This window comes from Moschus berezovskii, chromosome 3 (genome assembly GCF_049115385.1).
Source record: "Moschus berezovskii isolate FMDL1 chromosome 3, NW_MosBer_1.0, whole genome shotgun sequence".
Lineage (NCBI taxonomy): Eukaryota > Metazoa > Chordata > Mammalia > Artiodactyla > Moschidae > Moschus > Moschus berezovskii.
In genome coordinates this window covers 112729092-112749443 of record NC_142462.1, presented here as the reverse complement: position 1 = coordinate 112749443, position 20352 = coordinate 112729092, and the positions used below count along the sequence as shown (strand labels likewise).

Below are 20352 nucleotides of genomic sequence, written 5' to 3'. Positions count from 1 at the left end.
TAAAGATTATAACCAAAATTTCTCAGTATCAGCTATTACCTACTGTATCTACAATTGTGAGCTTTCTTTTATAGCCTTATATTATCAAGTCCAAATTTCTGTGGTAAAAAATTTTCACAGTTCTATGTTTGGTCAAGAAAACTGAATTCTCTGAATATTTGTTAATCAATAGCAACTGTTACTTTTATTTTGTATACTGATGATTTCTACCAGTAAACTGGTCATTTTATTTCTCAAGTTAATCTATGGGGAAAATGTAGGTGATTTTCCCATGCAAAAATGCCACATCAGCTCATGTATTTATATACTCAGTGGTCCCCACCACTGCTGAACAAAAAATTGAAGAACATCCTTAAAAAGCTTTTTGTTCTGTTTTTTCACTAGTTCTCCAATTGCCTTCCCTTCCCTCCTTTATTTATGTCTCAAATTTGTACCTATAGTTCTGACCTCTCACCTCAGTTTCAATCCTGTTTAGCTAATGGTTTAGTGAAGAATTTCACTTGGATATCTAACCTCACCAAATTGGTATGCTCAGAATTGAACTCATCTCCTGTTACAATCATTTCCCTCCCATATATGTTAACTGCTAAGATCAGCATTTTCAATTCTTTTCCACCACTCAAGGCTTGAAACCTTAGTTTTTAAGCAATACAAAATGAAGACAAGATGATCTCAGATTCAACATATCCTTTTTTTAATCACAACTTTCTTCCACATTTAAGTGCAAATCTTTATCAGTTTACACTTTGGATTTAACTGTTTTTCTTATTTGCCAGTCTTTCCCTCTACTGTGCCCATATTAAAAATTGGTGATTTAGGAACAAACTACTAACTTAGAAACAACAGTGGTTTGAAGCAAAAAAAAGGATCAGTATCAAGAGTTAACAAGGGTTTTCTCTTCTTTTTCATCAACATTCTACTACAGTCTCAGGATAATATGGGGAACACACTCTAAAACCGTGTTCCCCAAGCAGAGCCCTCCTGGTAAGGAACATTAAATACTGCTAATAAGGAGAACTCTTATGCTTTTCTGGAGTAGGCTCATTGAAGCATTAAAGCTGACAGAAAATGTAAATTAGGGCAACTTCCAAAATTAAGCTATGTGTATTAGCAAAAAAGAATGGCACCAGGCTTTAACTGTTTGACATTTTATACTTATAAAAACCTTCCATATCCACTTTTGTTTATAAAACTAAAATGAAACACCAGATTATCTAAATGTTACATGGGCAGTTATAATTTTCTCTCACAGAAGATGGAGACCTTTTAAAAGCAGGATATCCCATTGTTGGTATTATTCAGAAACATTACAGGAGAAGCTGTCAACATGAAGCAGGCAAACAGTTCAGGATAATGCCCCATAATCAGAAATATTTTCCATGACCTCCACATTTCATCCCCAGGGGAAAATATAAAGGAACACCGTGCTCTTCGTGGTGGGCCTATTTCTTTTTGACGACATGTTTCACTTTGGTGAGTACATCTGCCCCCACATTCTCTACAACACCCACAGTGAGTTTTTGAAATGTGTATCAGACCACACCACTCCCCTCCAACGGCTTCCCACTGAACACAAAGTAAAAGCCCAAGTCTTTATTGTAGCCCCCAAGGTCCTCAATCACATGGTCTGGAGTTGTTTTTTGACCTGTTACCTCCCCATCTTTCCCAACTGTCCAGCCCTGTCAGGCTCTTTCCTATCTCAGTATCTTCACATCCACCTTCCCTTTCTTGCCTGGGCTATTTGCTCTTCTCTCCAAAAGGCTTGGTCCTAGTCATCCAATTATCAGCTCAAATGTTGCCTCTTCCAAGAGGCCTTCTCCATCTTCCTTATCCATGTTAGCAGCAATTGCACTTTACCATATTATTATTCTGTTTTTATTTTTACAGCACAAAGTATTTTTAAATACTGTTTTGCTTATCTTCATCCTAGAATATACGCCCCATGAGAGGGGGCATGATCTTCACTCACCCCAATTTCCCCAGCACCTAGAAGAGTGCCTGGCACATATTAAACACTTAGTAAATATTTGCTTAGTGAATTATTTTGGAAATTATAGAGTGGCAAAGACTGGATTCACAGAAAATCAATAAGCTGAAGGACAAGAAAGAACAGGAAAGCCTTCAGTGCAAAGTTATTAAATAAAAAGCAGGTAGAGATCAATCTGAACCTAGAAAGACTTTAACTTTGGTTAACCTCAGGACCTGTCATTTTCACGTCTGCACACAGCTACAGACATCTTTCAGAGGCAAGTGGAATATTTTAGACATAGATAGAAGATCTGTTTTTCGTGTTGGCTAGCTTTAGAAAGACAGGATCTAGGGGCCACAAGGTAGTTGATAAGACATCAATAAGATGTTGTGTTAAAAAAGAGAACAAAAGTTAGGAATAACCTTATTCAATTACTGATCTTTTCTTCAGTCAAACGAATAAGAAAGATAAAAAGGATCAGATACGAGGCAGGAACATTAAGGTCTCCAAATCATAAAGCCATTTTGGAGAGGAAGAAATCAGAAGAAAGGAGTTACATTTTAGAAACACAAATTTTGCCATGTAGGTTCCTTGATAAGAAACTAACTGGTAAACAATAAACCAAATTGTTCTTTTGGGATAAATGATCAAATGTAGGAAGTTTTCCAGCGGAGAATAAAAAAAAAACAGAACTGATGGATTCTGGAGATGATGAAAGAGGGAGATTTAACTTTAAAGAAAACAAAGTGAAAGAAAAAAAAAGCAAATTTTAACTCCAGGAAACAAGCCCAAAATTTATGATTGAAACCACAGTTCACAATAGTTAGCTCAACATAGACAATCTTTTACAAAGTCACAGATTTAACCAAAAGTTGTAATTTTAGTTTCTGAAGAGAATGGGAGAAGTATAAGATAGTTAAAAGCCTTATGTATCACAATGAGAAGCTGAAAGATAACACTAAAAGAGACTTCCATTCATTGTTATTTTTAAAAAACACAAGAGAAAAAGCTAACAGTTAAAAGTAGTTGACAATAGGAAGGAGGATATGGGCCATGCAACTGTCATTTTGGTTATAAGTCTCTCACATCAAATTAAATCAAATTAAAGATTGATTTCAAAAACAGTCAACATTTTAACAAAGATAATAAAATAAGAATGCAGACTAATTCCTAGACCTTAGTTATAACTTAAATTTTAACATACGATCCCTAGGGATTTTTTTTGGCTATTTTCTTATTTCTGATAAAAGCAAAATCATATGGATAAAACATCTATAAACCCTAGATTTCAATTAATGAAGTATCAGTTAATGGAATTTTGTTCTATACTAGAATTTTAGAATTCATTCATTCCTAAGCCTATAGTAGAGGCACAGTGATGATTTGGGTTTTAGGTGTACACTGAATACCAACACTTAGCTTGTACTGAACAGCAGGAAATCTCTCAGATACCATGCAGAAACTTACTTCATTAGATGTTCCTATTCCACATAAATAAGATGCAGTACAAAGATAGAGCACTTTCTTAGACAACAGAGTTTCATAAATAAGTCATATTTTCAAAGAATAATTGAGAAGCTAAGCAATAACATCATAAAATGCTATTTTTTAAAAAGCTTATGAAACATAATATTATGTAAAATCTACTTTCCTGAAGAGTCTAAAAAAAAAATCTGGAAAACATCAACACTGGTGAGAGGATACATGACTTTTCTTTTTTAAATTTTTTCTGAATTTTACCAACTGTGAACATGGATTATGTTTCAAGGGACGGGGGAAAAAGTTAAAGAAACCAAATGAGTAAAGTGAAGAACAAATCTGAAAAAGCCTCAGAATACAAATAAGTGGTAGATAGATGAAAATAACAACAGAAAAGATGACATGAAAGGCAGAGAGATGAAATATATGAGCAACAGAGCTCTCAAAAACCTAGGCAAATGGATGAGAATAATAATCAGGTCCATAACAGAATAAAATATTCTTGAGCTGAAAAAATGGGTGGGTCAGAGACTGAAAGATGTTACTATTTTCTAGGTGCAAAATTAAGGAAAACTATCTAGAATAAACCTAGCCATTATCTGGGAACACTTGATTTTCAAGGAAAAAGATAAAATGTTATTAGCATTTAGGCACAGAAAATATGTTACTTATAAGGGAACAAAAAGTCAGAATGGCCTCAAACTTTTTTATGACCTTAAATAGTAAGGGTCAGTGGAGCAGTATTTATAAAATCTGGAGTGAGATACTTAGTGACCCAAGAACTCTGTATCTATTCAAGTGTGACAGAAAGAATCAGGTATATAAGTGAAGTAAAACAACTTCCGCATTAGCCTTCTTGAAAAGATTCCTTGAATTAGGTACTCCTGCTAACTGAGAGAGAAATTTAAATGAAAAACTCATGAATGGGGAAAGTGTGGTATAAACCGACTACTGTTACTAATTTGACAGAGAATTATATATGAAAAACTGCAAAATTTATAAGAAATAAAAATTTTATTCAAAAAGACATGGTTAAAGGAAACAAATAATATGAATGTATAAATTTGATTTTAAAAGTTATGAAAGTTGACAGGAGAAAGGGACTAGGACAGGGAAAAGAAGAGACAAGTGAATGTATGTTAAAATCATAAGTGACTATTTTGTTCTGGACTTTGACAAGATACAGTTTTAAATTTTGTTTTTCAAAAATTTTGAAAGCAAGCATGTGGTAAAAAAAACACACCCCAACAAAAATTTTTCCCCAAGATTATCCATCACTATGATGTCAACATCCGTAAGTTATAAATTATAAACAAATGACACATAATAATAAGATCATTAAATTGACTGAGAGAAATTACACCACCTTACACTTTATCACGGAAGTGCATCTAACATACATACCTGCACACTGGCTGTTACCACTGAAGACCCTGAGGCAGAGGATGGTCTATGTGGAGTAGACAACGGTTTAGTAGCACCCTGTGTTCCACTTCCTGTTCCCCCAGATAGACTAGTCCTATTAGCTCCGCTTGAGTTAAGGTTGCTACCTCTGCTGGCAGGTACATTCATTGCAATTCCACTCAAGCTATTCTTCCCAACAGTTCCAGTGGATGGTGAGTTTGTTAGCTTTGAAGGGGCCTGAAGATTTTTTGTAGACGGAAGGCCTGAAGTGCGATTCAAGGGCAATAAATTCAAGGTGGGAGACTGTCTGCTGATGTTCATTCCACTGGGCTGTTTATGGACTGGGTTGTTACTGCTCGAGTGGCTACTCTGGGCCACTAGTGCATTTGGACTGGAAGAACTTGGGGATACAGTAGGTTTGGGAGTTGGGTTGGATTTAGAAATAAGTTTAGTTGATACTGAAGGCTTAGCTGACTGAGAGGGCTTGGGTGAGGCAGAAGGCTTAGGTGAGGGCAAGGGTTTAGGAGATGTGGCGGGTTTTGGAGATGAGGCAAGTTTTGGGGATGCAGCCATTGAGAAGGGGGACTTGAAACCCTGCGTGGAGATTTGTGACACCATCGCCTTGGCTAAATAGTTAGTGGAGGTAGTGGTGCTAGGTACTGTCCTAGAAACCAGGGAGTGGGACCCTTGAGAACCATTTCCAGGTGGGGGTGTAGATAAGGGAAGGCGGTACATAAGTGGCTTGTCTGAAGTCTTAGTAAGTGGGGATGAACAGGAAAGCTGGGGATTATTACTTAACTTCACCACTGGGTTGGTCTGTGATTTACTAATAGTCGCTTGTAGTGGAGACACATAGTTCTGCTGGACAGCTGAATGCTGGTGCACCTTTGTTACTTGTGTTAACGGAGAAGCGTCTTGGGCCTCTGATGTTCCCAGAGTATGAGAAGAGGCAGCAACTTGGGCTTGGGAAGAGGAGGAGACATGGGTCTGTGAAGAGGAAGAAGCGTGAATCTGGCTTGACCTCTGTAGTCCTTGCTGAAGAAGCCTGGCTGGCAAAGGTTCTAAGGAAACTTTTGGGTTCTGAATTGAAGAACCAGCAATAAGGCCTGAAGAGATGCCAGTATGAGCTAAATCCTGGGGTTTCTTTGGTACTGGCCCTGTGTGGCCAGCAATAAGACTCGATGAATGTGCAGTCTGAGTAGAATCTAGTTTTTTGGGTGTAGCCAGTGGCAGTTTACTCATGATACTTGCTAATTTTTCTTCTCTCAGTCCTGGACGAGGTTTTGCAGTTGGCATACTTATCCTTGAGCCAGCTGGAGGGCCCTTGTTCCCATTGTTGATAACAGCTAAAGCTTCAGAAACAAGATCCAGTGCAGGTGGATGAAAGGTAAGTTCTTCATCTAGTGAGTCATCAAGGCAGATGGTCTCCTGCACTGGCGTGGAGGCAGAACTGGTAGAAGCCACGGCCGATGTGCTAGAGCTCGTTGAAGGACCACCAACGGAAGCCACCGAGGATGCAGGAGTTTTCTGGTCCTTTTTTGGACTACACTCCTAGCATAAGAAGAATTATATTGGAAAAATAAAAACGATTAATCAAAATTTACACAGTATTAGTTTTTAAAGGATTAGAATTTTCATAATTAAAATTCTACAAGTCTCTTTGCCTTTATCTTAGGATTTTACCCATCTTATGTAGTATGGTTGGCTATGATACAGACCATCACTCCCTGCTTCCTTGCATTTTGGCCTCTTTGTATGCCTGTCTTACAGCTACCTACAGACAGTACATAGAGAAACCGGTACATCAAACTGGTAGATGATTCAATTCAAACACATGTAAATTATGCTTTCTATTCATTATGGTAGAAGTCATTTATAATTTATTTCATATATATTCACTATGAGCAAGGTACTATGCTAAGAAAACAAGAGTATTAGAAATTAAAACTCTAAATACTTAAGAGAGAATTAAGAATCTAACCTTCTTAAAATTCAAGGAAGAGATAGAGCAGTTTAAAATACTTAAAGAGCAAAAGCATTAAAAAAGTATCTTTCTCAAGAAAAATATGAAGTACTTGACATTTTATTTTTACAATTAAGAAGAAAGAAAACTACATAAAAATCATTTCAAAGTTTCAATTAGTTTTTTAAAAAGAGACAAATCCAAATAAACCCAAAGCCTTTTACATTAATTTTTATACCACCATAGCACTTACCTTAACTATAGTGAAAGCATGGAGAAAAAGAGTCTCTACCATCTACCTTCTAAGGTATTATGATAACAATAAATAAGAACAGTAAATTCTTATTTCTCTTAAGAATGCCATTGCACTCTAACTTTCTTAGCAATTTCTCTAAAACTTCTAAAAAGCCCTGACTGAAAATCTCAGTGTCTTTTAGCAGTCTGAAGTGTAACTACATTAAGGTCAAGACTGCCTGCTAAGATGAAACGCAGATGAGACACGATGGCACTGACACGCTATTCAGTGAGAACTCCGTTACTACGAAGAGGACAGACACTGAGAGGGAGGCAGGGTATAAAAATCATCGGCACTGTTACCAGTATGACACTGCCACTTTAAAAGTAACATTTAATCCACCCGAGAGTACTGCGGAGATGTATACTGGCAAATTGTTTAGGATATATATTTGAGTGGAAAAAACAGGTTATTCCTTTTATATAAAATGTTAATTCAATCTGGATAAATGAATGACTGGATGGGCAGATAGATCCAGAAGGAAGGAGGGGAGGCAAGGACAGAGATCCAGAAGAAAGGAGGGCAGATGTGTACCAGAAAGCGAGAAGCTTTCCTTCCTGTGTGAGCAGAAATTTCAGGATACTTTTACTTTCTCCTTCACTTTTCTATATTGTTTGCATTTTCTCCTGTAAGCATTCCTTGTATCACCTTTATAACTGAAATAGGTATTGAAGGGGCATTAGAGCAGGAAAAGAAAAAACATCAGAATACAGTTTTTTCCATTTGGGGAAAAGGAAAAGGTAAATTCATCATAAAGATGAACAAAACAGAACTACCTTGGTGGTTCAGTGGTTAAGAATCTGCCTGCCAATGCAGAGGACATGGGTTTGCTCCCTGGCCTGGGAAGATCTGACATGCCTTGGGGGCAACTAAGCCCATGCCCTACAACTACTAGCATTAACTACTGAGCCCTTGTGCCGAGAGCCTGTGCTCTGCAATGAGAAGCCACAGCAATGAAAAGCCCGCATACCACAATGAAGAGTAACCCCCACTCAAAGCTACTAGAGAAAGCCCATGCACAGCAACAAAGACCCAGCGCAGCCAAAAATAAATTAAAAAAATTTTTTTTAAAGATGAACACAACAGATAATCCCACTGTACCATCCCAACACACCCATTATCAGTTCTGGTAAATTTAACTGTATGTAGCAAAATTTAACCAACACTTTATGGTGGGTATTAGGAGTTTAAAAATAAGTCAAATGTCAAAACAAAGCATGAACCAACAGATTTAATGAAATACTGGCTCAATATTATTTGGATTAGAAGTTAAAAGTAGGTTAACTGAGAAAAAGAAGACTACTTAATCTGTATTCAAAAAGCCTCTAACACTATTAAGTTAAGAAGACCACAGAGTAGCAAATACAGATCTTCTGGCCATAACCTCACAAGCAAAGAAACTCTATTCAGAGTGAAGGCTATGGGAAAAGTCTGAAATCTAAAAGGTGTGGGTTTTCATTACAAATTTAATTTCAAATGATTCTAGTTTTCACTTCTAGAGGTTATAGTGGATTGGCCAAAAGGTTCATTTGGTTTTTTCCGTTACAGCCTACAGAAAAACTCAAAACTTTCTGGCCAACCCAATACTTGGTTCAACTCTGCCTTGTCTATTTTGATGTTTTTTTGCCCTGCCTTCTACATTTTTAAATATTAAATAACCTAAGTTACTTTATGTCCTAAACATAATAAATCCATCACTTGCTATTCTCAGGGATTCAATTCTATTGGTTGTCTCTGCTGACCCACTCATAGGAACATTTCCTCACAACATTTCCTCACATATCCCATATTTTCAGATGTTTGACACAGTATATATAGTGGCTAGGATTTGGCACTTTCACTGCCACGGCCTGGGTTCGTTTCCCAGTTAGGGAAACCTTTCTTTGGGCTTCCCCAGTAGCTCAGCTGGTAAATAATCCATCTGCAATGCAGGAGACCCCAGTTTGATTCCTGGGTCTGGAAGTTCCCGTGGAGAAGGGACAGGCTACCCACTTCAGTATTTTTAGGCTTCCCTGGTGGCTCAGATGGTAAAGAATCTGCCTGTAATGTGGGAGACCTGGGTTTGATCCCTGGGTTGGGAAGCTTTCCTAGAGGAGGACATGGCAATACACTCCAGTATTCTTGCCTGGAGAATCCCCTTGGACAGAGGAGCCTAGCAGGCAACAGTCCATGGGGTCACAAAGAGTGGGATATGACTCAGCAACTAGGCACACACGTAATGTCTTTGAGGTCTGGGATGAGGGTACGTTATTCCAGAAAGAATGTGATTTGCCAGTGCCCTGGGTTAATACTAATCTAACAACTTTTAAGTTATTTTCTTAGCTTGAGGTTTCCCCAGATCACGCAGGTTGTATAAACTAAATCTCCTAATCCACGGAAAATTTTCAGGAAGGACTTTCTTTCCCTACCTAATTCAGAACCAAAGCCAAAACACACTAATTTCTTAATTTTTCTACTGGTGAATGGATTTCTTTTCTAGTCCTCTCTTTTACTAATGTCATCCTCTGAAAGAGTCCCAGGTTTATGGAGAGCTTCAGTCCAATCCCCAATCTATTTAAGTCTAAGAAAATCTTATCAGCTGTGCTGTGAAAGGTGATAAAAATCAGCAAATGCACCTAAGGGCAACTGAAGTTTCAGTGACAGATTAACTTTCTGGCAGCTTCTCCTTTGTTTTGAGACAGGGATTTCACTCATTCAAGATCCCAGCCATGCTTTTAAAAGCTATTTGTCATATTAATATTTTATCCAAAATTTCTAAGTAGTACTAAGCCTCAGAATTCAACTAATGTATGTAAACTTCCCATTGCCATAGTCATCTATTCTCCCAAATACAATGATTCCAGAATTTTTACAATGCTTGAAAATACCCATCTTAAGAGAACAGTACCTAAATCTATGCTAAATGCCATATAACCTTTTCATCATAAGAATGTATTTCAACAGTCACCAATTATCACTAACTAAAGATTTGGTTCAATACTTACCTTCACTTTGGGTTTAGGTGCAGGAATCACTTTTTTCTTTGCCCTAAGAGAAAAGATTAAAAAGGAGGTTATCTCAATAGCAGTAAAGTCACTCATTAGGAAATTGTAACACATAATCTTGTATGTAAGTATTCAGTTTATATGTGAATATACAGCAATATTTTTACTAATTTCAATTAACTACAATAAAGGTCAAACCATTAGTAAAATGTAGATGATAAATTTTTTTAAATTAAACATAATTATTAAAAATAAAACTCAAAACAGGCTAACGAAGCTGCCTAAAGGAGACTTATTTCAAAGAATTGGTAGGAATTTGTAATTATTTATAGAAAAGAGCTTCAAGGAACTTCAAGCTCAAATGAAACCATGCTGCTGCTGCTGCTGCTAAGTCACTTCAGTCGTGTCCGACTCTGTGTGACCCCATAGACGGAAGCCCACCAGGCTCCCCTGTCCCTGGGATTCTCCAGGCAAGAACACTGGAGTGGGTTGCCATTTCCTTCTCCAGAAACCATGCTAAGAGGTTATAAATGAGATACTATTTAAAAAACAAAACAAAAAAATCCTCAAGTTTTTTAAGAAAGTTATTTTTAACATAATAGTTCAAATAAAAAATTTCAAAACTGACAGAAAAAGGGCAATAAAAAAATTACCATGGAAGCTTAGAACATTTGTGAACCAGTGTGAAAAAGTGAAAAATTAAAAAAATCTTAAGGGTTCTTTAGCACAAGAAAGTACTCACATGTTTGCTGAATAATTAAAGGGTTGTAAAGCTAAAATTGTCTGAATATTTCTGAACATTGTTTGAATATTTCTGCTTCACTAAGTTAAATTAAAAAATGTCTTAATTAAAATTTTACAATCAATCTACAACTTCATTAAGGCAACAGTAATATTCATGACTTCCAGGCCTATATAGCATACAGATTCCTACTTTCTGATACAAAACAAAACAAAAAGTTAGCCATAATAATGAGACTACTAAAAAAAAAAGACAAAAGAACTGAGGGAAAGGATCTGTGTAAAACTTGTTTTAAAACTGAAGAAATAAATTATTTCTACACTTGAACTGTAATGGGATTTTAGGACTATAGGGAAATTGAAGCCCTGAAATACTGACACAAATACACATAAATACATTAAGAAATACATTTATGCCCACTCTGGGATATGTAAACCACCTGCAACAAAGTAAACCTATAACATATAAAGCCAAACTACTCCAAACTTATACCCCAAAAAACCAAAAATAGCAAGATTTGAAAACCAAAACCAACTTCAATATATCTCCAATAGTATACTAACAAAGTGTCCTTCCTAAAAGCTATAAAAAAAACTTCTATCTACTACAACTATATATAAGGAGAGGGGGAATTCTGTTAACACTACCCAGATGTTACCCAGACCTCTTAGTGGAGTACTGAACTAGAGATGTTCAGTAACTTCTCAGTGACCTGCTAATTTCATATTTTATTAACCCTTAACACTACACTTCTAGGCTATAGAGAAGGAGCCTTAAGTTGTAAGTAAAAACAGAATCCTTATCAAGATAACCAGTATTCACCCAAAAATATAACCACAGAAAAAACCTTCCTTTTTACTAGAGACCATTCTTTAGTAATTACATCACTAATGAAAAGATCCACTTTGGGACAGAAGGAAGGGCATGAAGAGTACATTAATTTTGTGGAATAAAACACTCTTCAAGGCAAGGCAGGATATATACAGAATTGTCATGGAAAGCAGGAGGCTAACAGATTACCTTTGTAGATGGTCATTAAGAGGGGAAAGAAAAATGATACAAAAGAACTGGAGGGCAGACTGTCCAGGAACAAAGGAAACCACTGGAGCCTTCCTATTTAAATGGCTTCTCACCACCAGATTTCAAGCCAATATGTTACATTACGGATTCAAGTTTGTAGAGACTAGCCTGAGAAGTTTTTTAATAGAGAAATGTGTCCTCAGGTCTAGAGAGTCAACAGTTAAAATGATTTTTTTTTAAAAGCTGTGTTAAGACAGATTGTATGTTTAAGTCCTATTTTACCTAGCATTTAATGAATATTTTGTTTTCTAAATATCATAATGTGAATAAAAATAAATGAAATCTGGGGTCTGCATTTACTCACGGAGCAGAAGTAAGATGATTATGGACACTCCGACTTTCCTTAAAAAGCATTCTGGAAAAATTAAAAAAACAGTTATTTTTCCATAGCAGACAAGAACAAGATAATCACTTTGACATTTTAATCATTTGATACTCAATAGGCTCTTACTTGCTATTTCCCAAATAAAGACTTACAACGGTACAGTAAATTCAATAACTATTTTATGCAAATTTTATATTACCTTTGTATTTAAATCTTTTAACAGATTTCTGTTAATTTAAGATGAACACTTTAGGATGACAGGTTGAGGCAACCAGGCCTATTGGTTTTAACATTCTATACTTAACTCTTTAAACTGAGCTACCCTTAGTTTTTGAGATACCACTCTACACTGAAGATATTTTCAATAGAACTAAGGCTGTGCCTCTTTTTCTGCAGTCTAAATCTTGTATTCAGTTATTTATCTTCAAGATATCCATATAAAGTTCCCCTCCCAAAGTTCATAACCTTCTTCCCCCCTCCCTTTTTCTCTATTAGGAAGATTTAGGTGCAAAAAAGAAAAAGTGGTCGGTTAAAGAGAGTCACTTTTATGTGTATCTCTATGTCCATGACTTTTTTCTTTTGAGTGAGTGAAGCTTTCAGAGTAGGCATCATCTGAGATGACTTACAGAACGTTAAACACACTAGGTTCCTAGGAAAATGAATGTAATATGTGTGTATATATGTGTCTTTAACAACAGCAATAAGAGAGTAAAATAAAATCTAGGATGTCACATTTCTTACCTTGCCTGCATCCAGCCCTTAGGCCACAATGGTTTCACCTCTGTCTCCATAAAGGATTTAAGATAATCCTCAGCAGACTGGCTTTTATTTGGCTCTAACTCATAGCATCCCAATTTGATCTCAACAAGGTTACATAACAAAGTTCTAAACAGATTAAAAATATATATTTATATATAAATCTGACTGCAAATTGTAGAAAATTAAGCTTGAAACAGATTTTTTTAAAAGCACACAAATCTGACAGCAATAATAAAGAATATTATCTGAAGAATTCAGAAGATGACATGAAGATAAATAATTTCTAACATACATCATTCAGTGCACTATAGCCAAATCCCCAGTATGAGATAATTCCCTGTGGTACCTTTAATCCAGACACCAAAGTTTAAAAGGGGTAGTCCTACAACTTAACCCTCTACTCGGAGTACAGAAATACTGGTAAGAAAGATGACTGGTTACACAAACATACTGAGTACTTCACCTCTGAAACCAGTATGACTTACTCAATAATAAGATTAGTTTATGAAAAGTACTATATGAAAATAAAAGTGATAGAACTCTATGGATATTAGAACCAAATTAATTTCTCTTGAATAAAATTTTCCTACACACTAACTTTTGGTTGCTTCTAATTGAGTTTTCCATTTACGATAGATTCTTTTTTAATGAGAAACCATAGAAAATGTACTTCTGCATTATCTATTTGGTTGAAAGTGAAGGTTTTCGTTAAACCTTACCTAATGGTGTCATCCCAGTGGAATTTCTTCCTTGGTCCTATGACACGTTTCCCTGGTTTCTCCTCGTCATCTTCCTCGGACCCATTTTTTTCTCGTTCTTCATCTGTTTGAAACCTAAAAATGGAAAACATTTTATGCAGCAAAGTTTTAACTCAACATTGCTGTAATATGCTCCTTGGATACTTGTTGAATTGCTTCAAAGACAGGGTAAATAAGGAATTTAACTTTCCACATAATACTCTGAATTTGAAGTGCATTATATAGCACTCTGGTAAATAAGGTCTTCAAATTCTAATACAAAGGCATGAACACTTATCTTTTGTATCCAACTTATAAAGGCATGAACACTTATCTTTTGTATCCAACTGCAACTAGTCAAGTAAGTCAACATGTGAAATGTCTTACCAGGGTCAGCTCTAGCTTTGATCACACTCATACACAACATCAAAAGATCTTTTGCCTTTCACCCCAAAGCAACTGAATGGAAAGTGATTTACCATTTAGAAAATATTCAATTATACCACTCTAGTGGTTTAGGTGGATTTCTACTTAAGACCAATCCCTAACAGCTACAAGTATTTCTCAAGTGCAAAAGCCAGTCCAAATAGAAGAGGTACATACTTGGCACACTTAGCCAGATTACGAGCCTGGCAGTCCTCCTGGTATTTAAATAGCTGTTCAGGCATGACATTGCTGACAGCCAGTTTCAGCTTTTGCAGAGGTTCTCTTAAACGATCATCCTGAGGGAAAAAAAATTAAAGTTTTTTCAAGCATATTTACATAGCCTATTTTGTAAGCAGATTCTCAAAAGATGAAATCTGCGTTTTAGATATTGATCATACAATTGAAATGTCAGCATACTCAAATACAGGCATTTCTTCTACAACGCTGACTTTTCATAATGTACACTAGATATAAAATTAGGATAACCATACTTCTCAGACAGCCAAACAGAGTCCCAGTTTTTGCCTGTTCAGTTGCTCAGTCGTGTCCGACTCTTTGCGACCCCATGAACCGCACCCAGAGTCCACCCAAACCCATGTCCATCGAGTTGATGATGCCATTCAACCATCTCATCCTCTTTCATCCCCTTCTCCTCCTGCCCTCAATCTTTCCCAGCATCAGGGTCTTTTCCAATGAGTCAGCTCTTCGCATCAGGTGTCCAGAGTATTGGAGTTTCAGCTTCAACATCAGTCCTTCCAGTGAACACCCAAGACTGATCTCCTCGAGGATGGACTGGTTGATCTCCCTGCAGTCCAAAGGACTCTCAAGAGTCTTCTCCACCACCACAGTTCAAAAGCATCAATTCTTTGGCGCTCAGCTTTCTTTATAGTCCAACTCTCACATCCACACACGACCACAGGAAAAACCATAGCCTTGACTAGAAAGACCTTTGTTGGTAAAGTAATGTCTCTACTTTTTAATATGCTGTTTAGGTTGGTCATAACTTTCCTTCCATTTGCCTGTTGCCTCAGCATAATTAATAGTGTTCAATTACATTCTTAAAAATACTCCATGTTTGGGCAGTAAATTATATGGACACTTTAACTGTAATAAAATGATTAAATAGAGACAAAAATCTAATAAAAATAAAACAAATATTACTAACAAGCATTTTATTTCATGCATACCAATTAATATTGCGGCACACATGACAGTATTTACTGTAAAATACCATTCTTAACGGAGAAGGCAATGGGTAGCTACTCCAGTACTCTTGCCTAGAAAATCCCATGGATGGAGGAGCCTGGTAGGCTGCAGTCCATGGGGTCGCTAAGGGTCAGACACGACTGAGCGATTTCACTTTCACTTTTCACTTTCACACATTGGAGAAGGAAATGGCAACCCACTCCAGTGTTCTTGCCTGGAGAATCCCAGGGAAGGGGGAGCCTGGTGGGCTTCCACCTATGGGGTCACACAGAGTCGGACACGACTGAAGTGACTTAGCAGCAGCAGCAACCATTCTTAAAAATGCGAAATCCAGTATCATGGTTTCTCGATGATCTGAAGAATTATATAGCTGAGACTATCTGCCTGGGAAAAAGTCAAGTATCCATCAACAGTTCAGTTCAGTTCAGTCGCTCAGTCGTGTCCGACTCTCCACGACCCCATGAATCACAGCACGCCAGGCCTCCCTGTCCATCACCAACTCCCGGAGTTCACTCAAACTCATGTCCACAGAGTCAACAGTTAAATGAATAAATTAACTGAAGTATATTCATACAATGGAACACTGTACACACAGCAGTAAAAATGGAGTCCCACTATACGTAAAAACAGATAAACCTGAAATGCATAAGGTTGAGTGTAAATAAGCAAGCTGAAGAAGAAAACAGACACTGTTTCTCCATTGATATGAAGCTCAAAAACATGCAGACCACACAATATATTTAGGGATACAAAGGTATATAATTATACCACATGAAGAAAAGCAAGGGTTATATAAATGTCTTCTTCCATAGCTAACATTCCACAGTCCAGGAAATCTGAGACTCGAATAAATTTCATTTGTTCATTAACCTCCTTGAACTGAGAAAGAGCTATAGTTTCTCAATTCAAAAGAACCATTTTATTAATGGAAGTATACAACCTATAACACAGAATTCCATACTAAAAGCAGAAATAGGGTTGAAAGGATGGAAAGGACTTGGATCTGGCCCACTGTATGGAAGAACTTCCTGATATTGTAATGAAACATTTAGAGGGGTTGTAATAGAAAAGAACCTAGCAAAACACAGATGATTACAATGAATAATCTTTGAGTTTACATGCAACCCTGTGATTCTTTCCATTGGTCTTCATGCCTGTGTGAGTGTACCTATATAGGTCCATTTCAGGAATAAGAAAATTGAGTGACACATGTCAGAATATTTGTTGAGAATAAAGTTGTGTCAGCTGTGGAATAAAGTTAATTTACCTCATCCAGGAAGCATCAGAAAACATTATTTCTCACTGAAACTTATCAATTGTTGAAAAGCAATTGTATCCCAGGCCTTAAAAAGAACATTCTATGGTTATTAAATATATATACTCTCCGGGAGTTGGCGATGGACAGGGAGGCCTGGCATGCTGCAATTCATGGGGTCGCAAAGAGTTGGACACGACTGAGCAACTGAACTATGACTATAAAGCAATTTATGTGCAAAAGCATCAAGCAGAAACCAGTCTCTTTACAGGTTCTAAAACCCCAGATGCAGTTATTATTGTTCCTCTTCTTACCTGGACATTGAGATGTAACTTCTTCAGACGTTTTACCAGTGTTTCTTTATTGCATGGCACGAAAGCTTCAAGGTGGGAGTAGACACCGCTACGAATGACAGGGCCTAGTTCCTGCAGCTGTAACTCAATGCTAACCAAAAACAATAACATAATAAGTAGTAGAGAATTTCTTTCAGGTAGTAACAAACAGGCAAGGAGACAGAGGCAGATTCTTTTCTCATTTTATACTTCCCTGATTTCCCAGACAGCACTGTTCAAGTAATAAAACAAAAAACCCAACATAAATAACAATGCTATTAAAAAATCTCAATGAATCTAGTTTAAGAGTAGAATTTATAACCCTAAACAAGATAGCAAGTAATTTGCTTTCTTTTTTTAAATTGAAGTATAGCCAGTTTACAATATTGTGTTAGTTTCAGTTATATAGGAAAGTGATTTAGTTTTATATACATACTTTTTCAGATTCTTTTCCACTATAGGTTATTATGAGATATTTAATATAGTCCCCCATGCTATACAGTATCTTTATCTATTTTATATATCATCATCATGTTAGTCACTCATTTTTGTCTGACTCTTCACAACTCCATGGACTGTAACTTGCCAGGCAAAGAATTCTCCTTGGGACTATAGCCAGCAAGGCATGGAATTCTCCAGGCAAGAATTCTGGAGTAGGTAGCCATTCCTTTCTCCAGGAGATCGTCCCAACCCAGGTCTCCTGCACTGCAAGCATATTCTTTACCATACAGCAGTGTGTATCTGTTAATCCCTAAATTCCTGAAATGCCCTGGCAGTCCAGTGGTTAGAACTCCATGCTTCCACTGCAGGGGGCAAAAGTTTGACCCCTGGTCTGGGCCCTAACATCCTGCAAGCCACACAACATGGCCAGAAAAAAAGTCCTTAACTCCTAATTTACTCCCCTTCCACGCAAATCATTTTTTTTTTTTTTTGGTCTTTTATTTTTAATTGGAGATAACTGCTTTACAATGTTATGTTGGTTTCTGCGGTACACCACCACCACGTGAATCAGCTAAAACCAAATAACTTCCTAATGATAGGGGTAAAGTCTCCATTTTTGCGTAAAGCACAGCAACTCCACTATTAACCAAAAACTCACTTCATCAAAGATATTTCACAATTCCCCTCACCACCCTGCAGCTGCTATACCAGAGTTAGCATTTCCGTAAGTTCTCAGGGTGAATTTTCCTTAAAGGTGTTTGAAAAAATTAGATTCAGAAAAGGCTACACACACATTATTTTATCCATCTTTTTTATTGGTCTTATTGTGCCTCCACTGCACAAACTAGATATTTATTAGTTTATTCAATATATTCTAATTCTCCAGTTCCTAAAGGGTATTTAGCCAAATAGTTGCTTAAAAAAAAAAAAAGATTTTGTAACAGCCACCATATTCTTACCAGGACAAGTCTATAATAAACAGTTGAGGTTTCTTTAAGATGGAAGACATTATATCTGGCAGCTGCTACTGTAGACAGGTGAGAACAGATGTTAATTTGAAGGCCAAGACCAAACTGGGGCCCTTGGTAGCAACTTATGTCCAAATCATCATGTTCTGATATAGGAGAAGGTGCTGACAGACTTAAATACTTTCACAAATGTAGGTGCACCCAAAGATTCAATTAACAGCTTTTGGAGAAAAAAAGAAACCAGAAACCCTGCCAGATCAAATGTACCTAACACTTATAATATACACTGCAATTTCAGAAACAATGAAATGTAGAAAACTAACTATACGCCTTAGAATTGACTGTATAAATTTTTCAGTATTAGAGAAGCCAACACATTAAAGAAATAAATGAACAGAAGTTTAAGACCTACTAGAGCCATAGGGTCAAATGCAGAGATACATATGGAAGATAACCACTATGGTCATGAGTTCTGTGTATAAACATCTAGTTAAATAATGTGGTTAGAACTTATTAAAAGTCTAGACTGAGTAAGAGGCATTTTAGGCTTGTCCCATTATAAAAGGCTAGTTAAAGCTGAAAATAAAATAGAAACTCCAAATAGTTAGAGATCCTAAGTAAAAACAAATTAAATCAATGACCTACTTATAAAAATTAGTGGTTTCCAAAGAGGGGGTAACTCAGAAACTGGAAGCACTGACTCTGCTCCCAAGCCCCTATTAGGTAAAAGTTAGAGAAAAGGATTAACCCGAGAGGTTACTGACTGTATTGGTCTATCCCAAATAGATACAAATTCGTATCTGAGAGCAGTTTAAGTACAAATCCCTCACATATATACTTCAATATTTTTTTCTAAGAATTCCAATCTTTTAGTATATGGGGATGACTAAAATTTACCCAAAAAAATTCATGGAATTACTACCCCAAATAATCGTGTATCATATGCCCTTAGACAATCAACTCAGAGAAATAAGAGATGTTTGTTCAGGAAAGTGTAAGAAGACAAGAGAGCATAAGAAAATTACTAAAAGGTAAAAAAACTCAAAGCCTGAACACTAAGGCTTGTAGAATTACAGGCACACTCTATGTGAAATAAAAAAATAGATGGGCTCAAAAAAGGACTAGAGGATTTGTTTTAAAACAGACGTGGCAGGAATTAACAGAGAAGCCTGTTAACAGAATACTGGTAACTGGTATTCTGCTTACTTGAGATGTTATGTCCCAAGTATGACCTTTTGATTCTCAAAGAGAGAAAAAGAGTTGTCCCCTTACAGAAGAGTAAAATAAAAAAAGACTGTCTCAGTCACAGAAAGAAGACCTAATCCAGTAAGCTTGGGCTATTAGGTAAAAAGAAAAAGAGCTAGTCAGATCCCTGATCCTGGAATCTGGGGCAGCTCTGATGAGCAATGGTTACACTGGTTATTGAATCTAAGGTTTAGAGAAGAGCTAGGTAAAAGGAGGTGGCACTGACAGGAAGCATTTACAAGCAAACTGAATGAATCTGAAAACCCCTGGATAAAACAAATGACAGGAACAAGAAATTCCTCTGTCTCCATGCTAGCAGCATACTAGGTTATGTGTTTTATGAGCCCATGGGACCAAAAAGATTTTTTTAAGTACTTCAGGAAAAAGAGAGAATGCATTAATTAAAATGGTTATCAAAACCAGTAAACCAACTCATCCTTTATATCGCATGAGAAACTATCTCCATCATACATTTAAAAGACAGGAATCACAGTATTGGAGACAGTGCCTCGTTTCTGTATATGTGATGCTGCTAGACCACCAAAAGTAGGCATACATTCTTTTCATCAGAAAGGAATCTACTGCTTTCCCCAGGACCACTTCTCTTTTGCCCATTCCTGCCTATAGCCAATTATATACTCAATTTCTGGAACCATGGTCAAAATTTATAAGCCAATAGGTTTATAAATACAGCTTATTTGACCACAATCTTAGAACCTGCAATTTCATTAACATCAAATTC

The 20352-nt window shown here is 36.7% G+C and overlaps 1 protein-coding gene across 3 annotated transcripts in view; it reads right to left on the bottom strand.

The window, feature by feature from the left end:
* The window catches only part of UBN2 (ubinuclein 2), a 92203-nt gene that overhangs the window by 25381 nt on the left and 46470 nt on the right, over positions 1-20352 (bottom strand). For all 3 annotated transcript variants that reach the window (XM_088834685.1, XM_055421343.2, XM_055421342.2), the window contains 7 exons: positions 16939-17068; positions 14341-14459; positions 13720-13833; positions 12983-13126; positions 12221-12271; positions 10095-10137; positions 4853-6403 (listed from right to left, as the gene is read on the bottom strand). In XM_088834685.1, the coding sequence (XP_088690811.1) occupies positions 4853-6403; positions 10095-10137; positions 12221-12271; positions 12983-13126; positions 13720-13833; positions 14341-14459; positions 16939-17068 (2152 nt within the window). The remainder of the gene's footprint in view (positions 1-4852; positions 6404-10094; positions 10138-12220; positions 12272-12982; positions 13127-13719; positions 13834-14340; positions 14460-16938; positions 17069-20352) is intronic.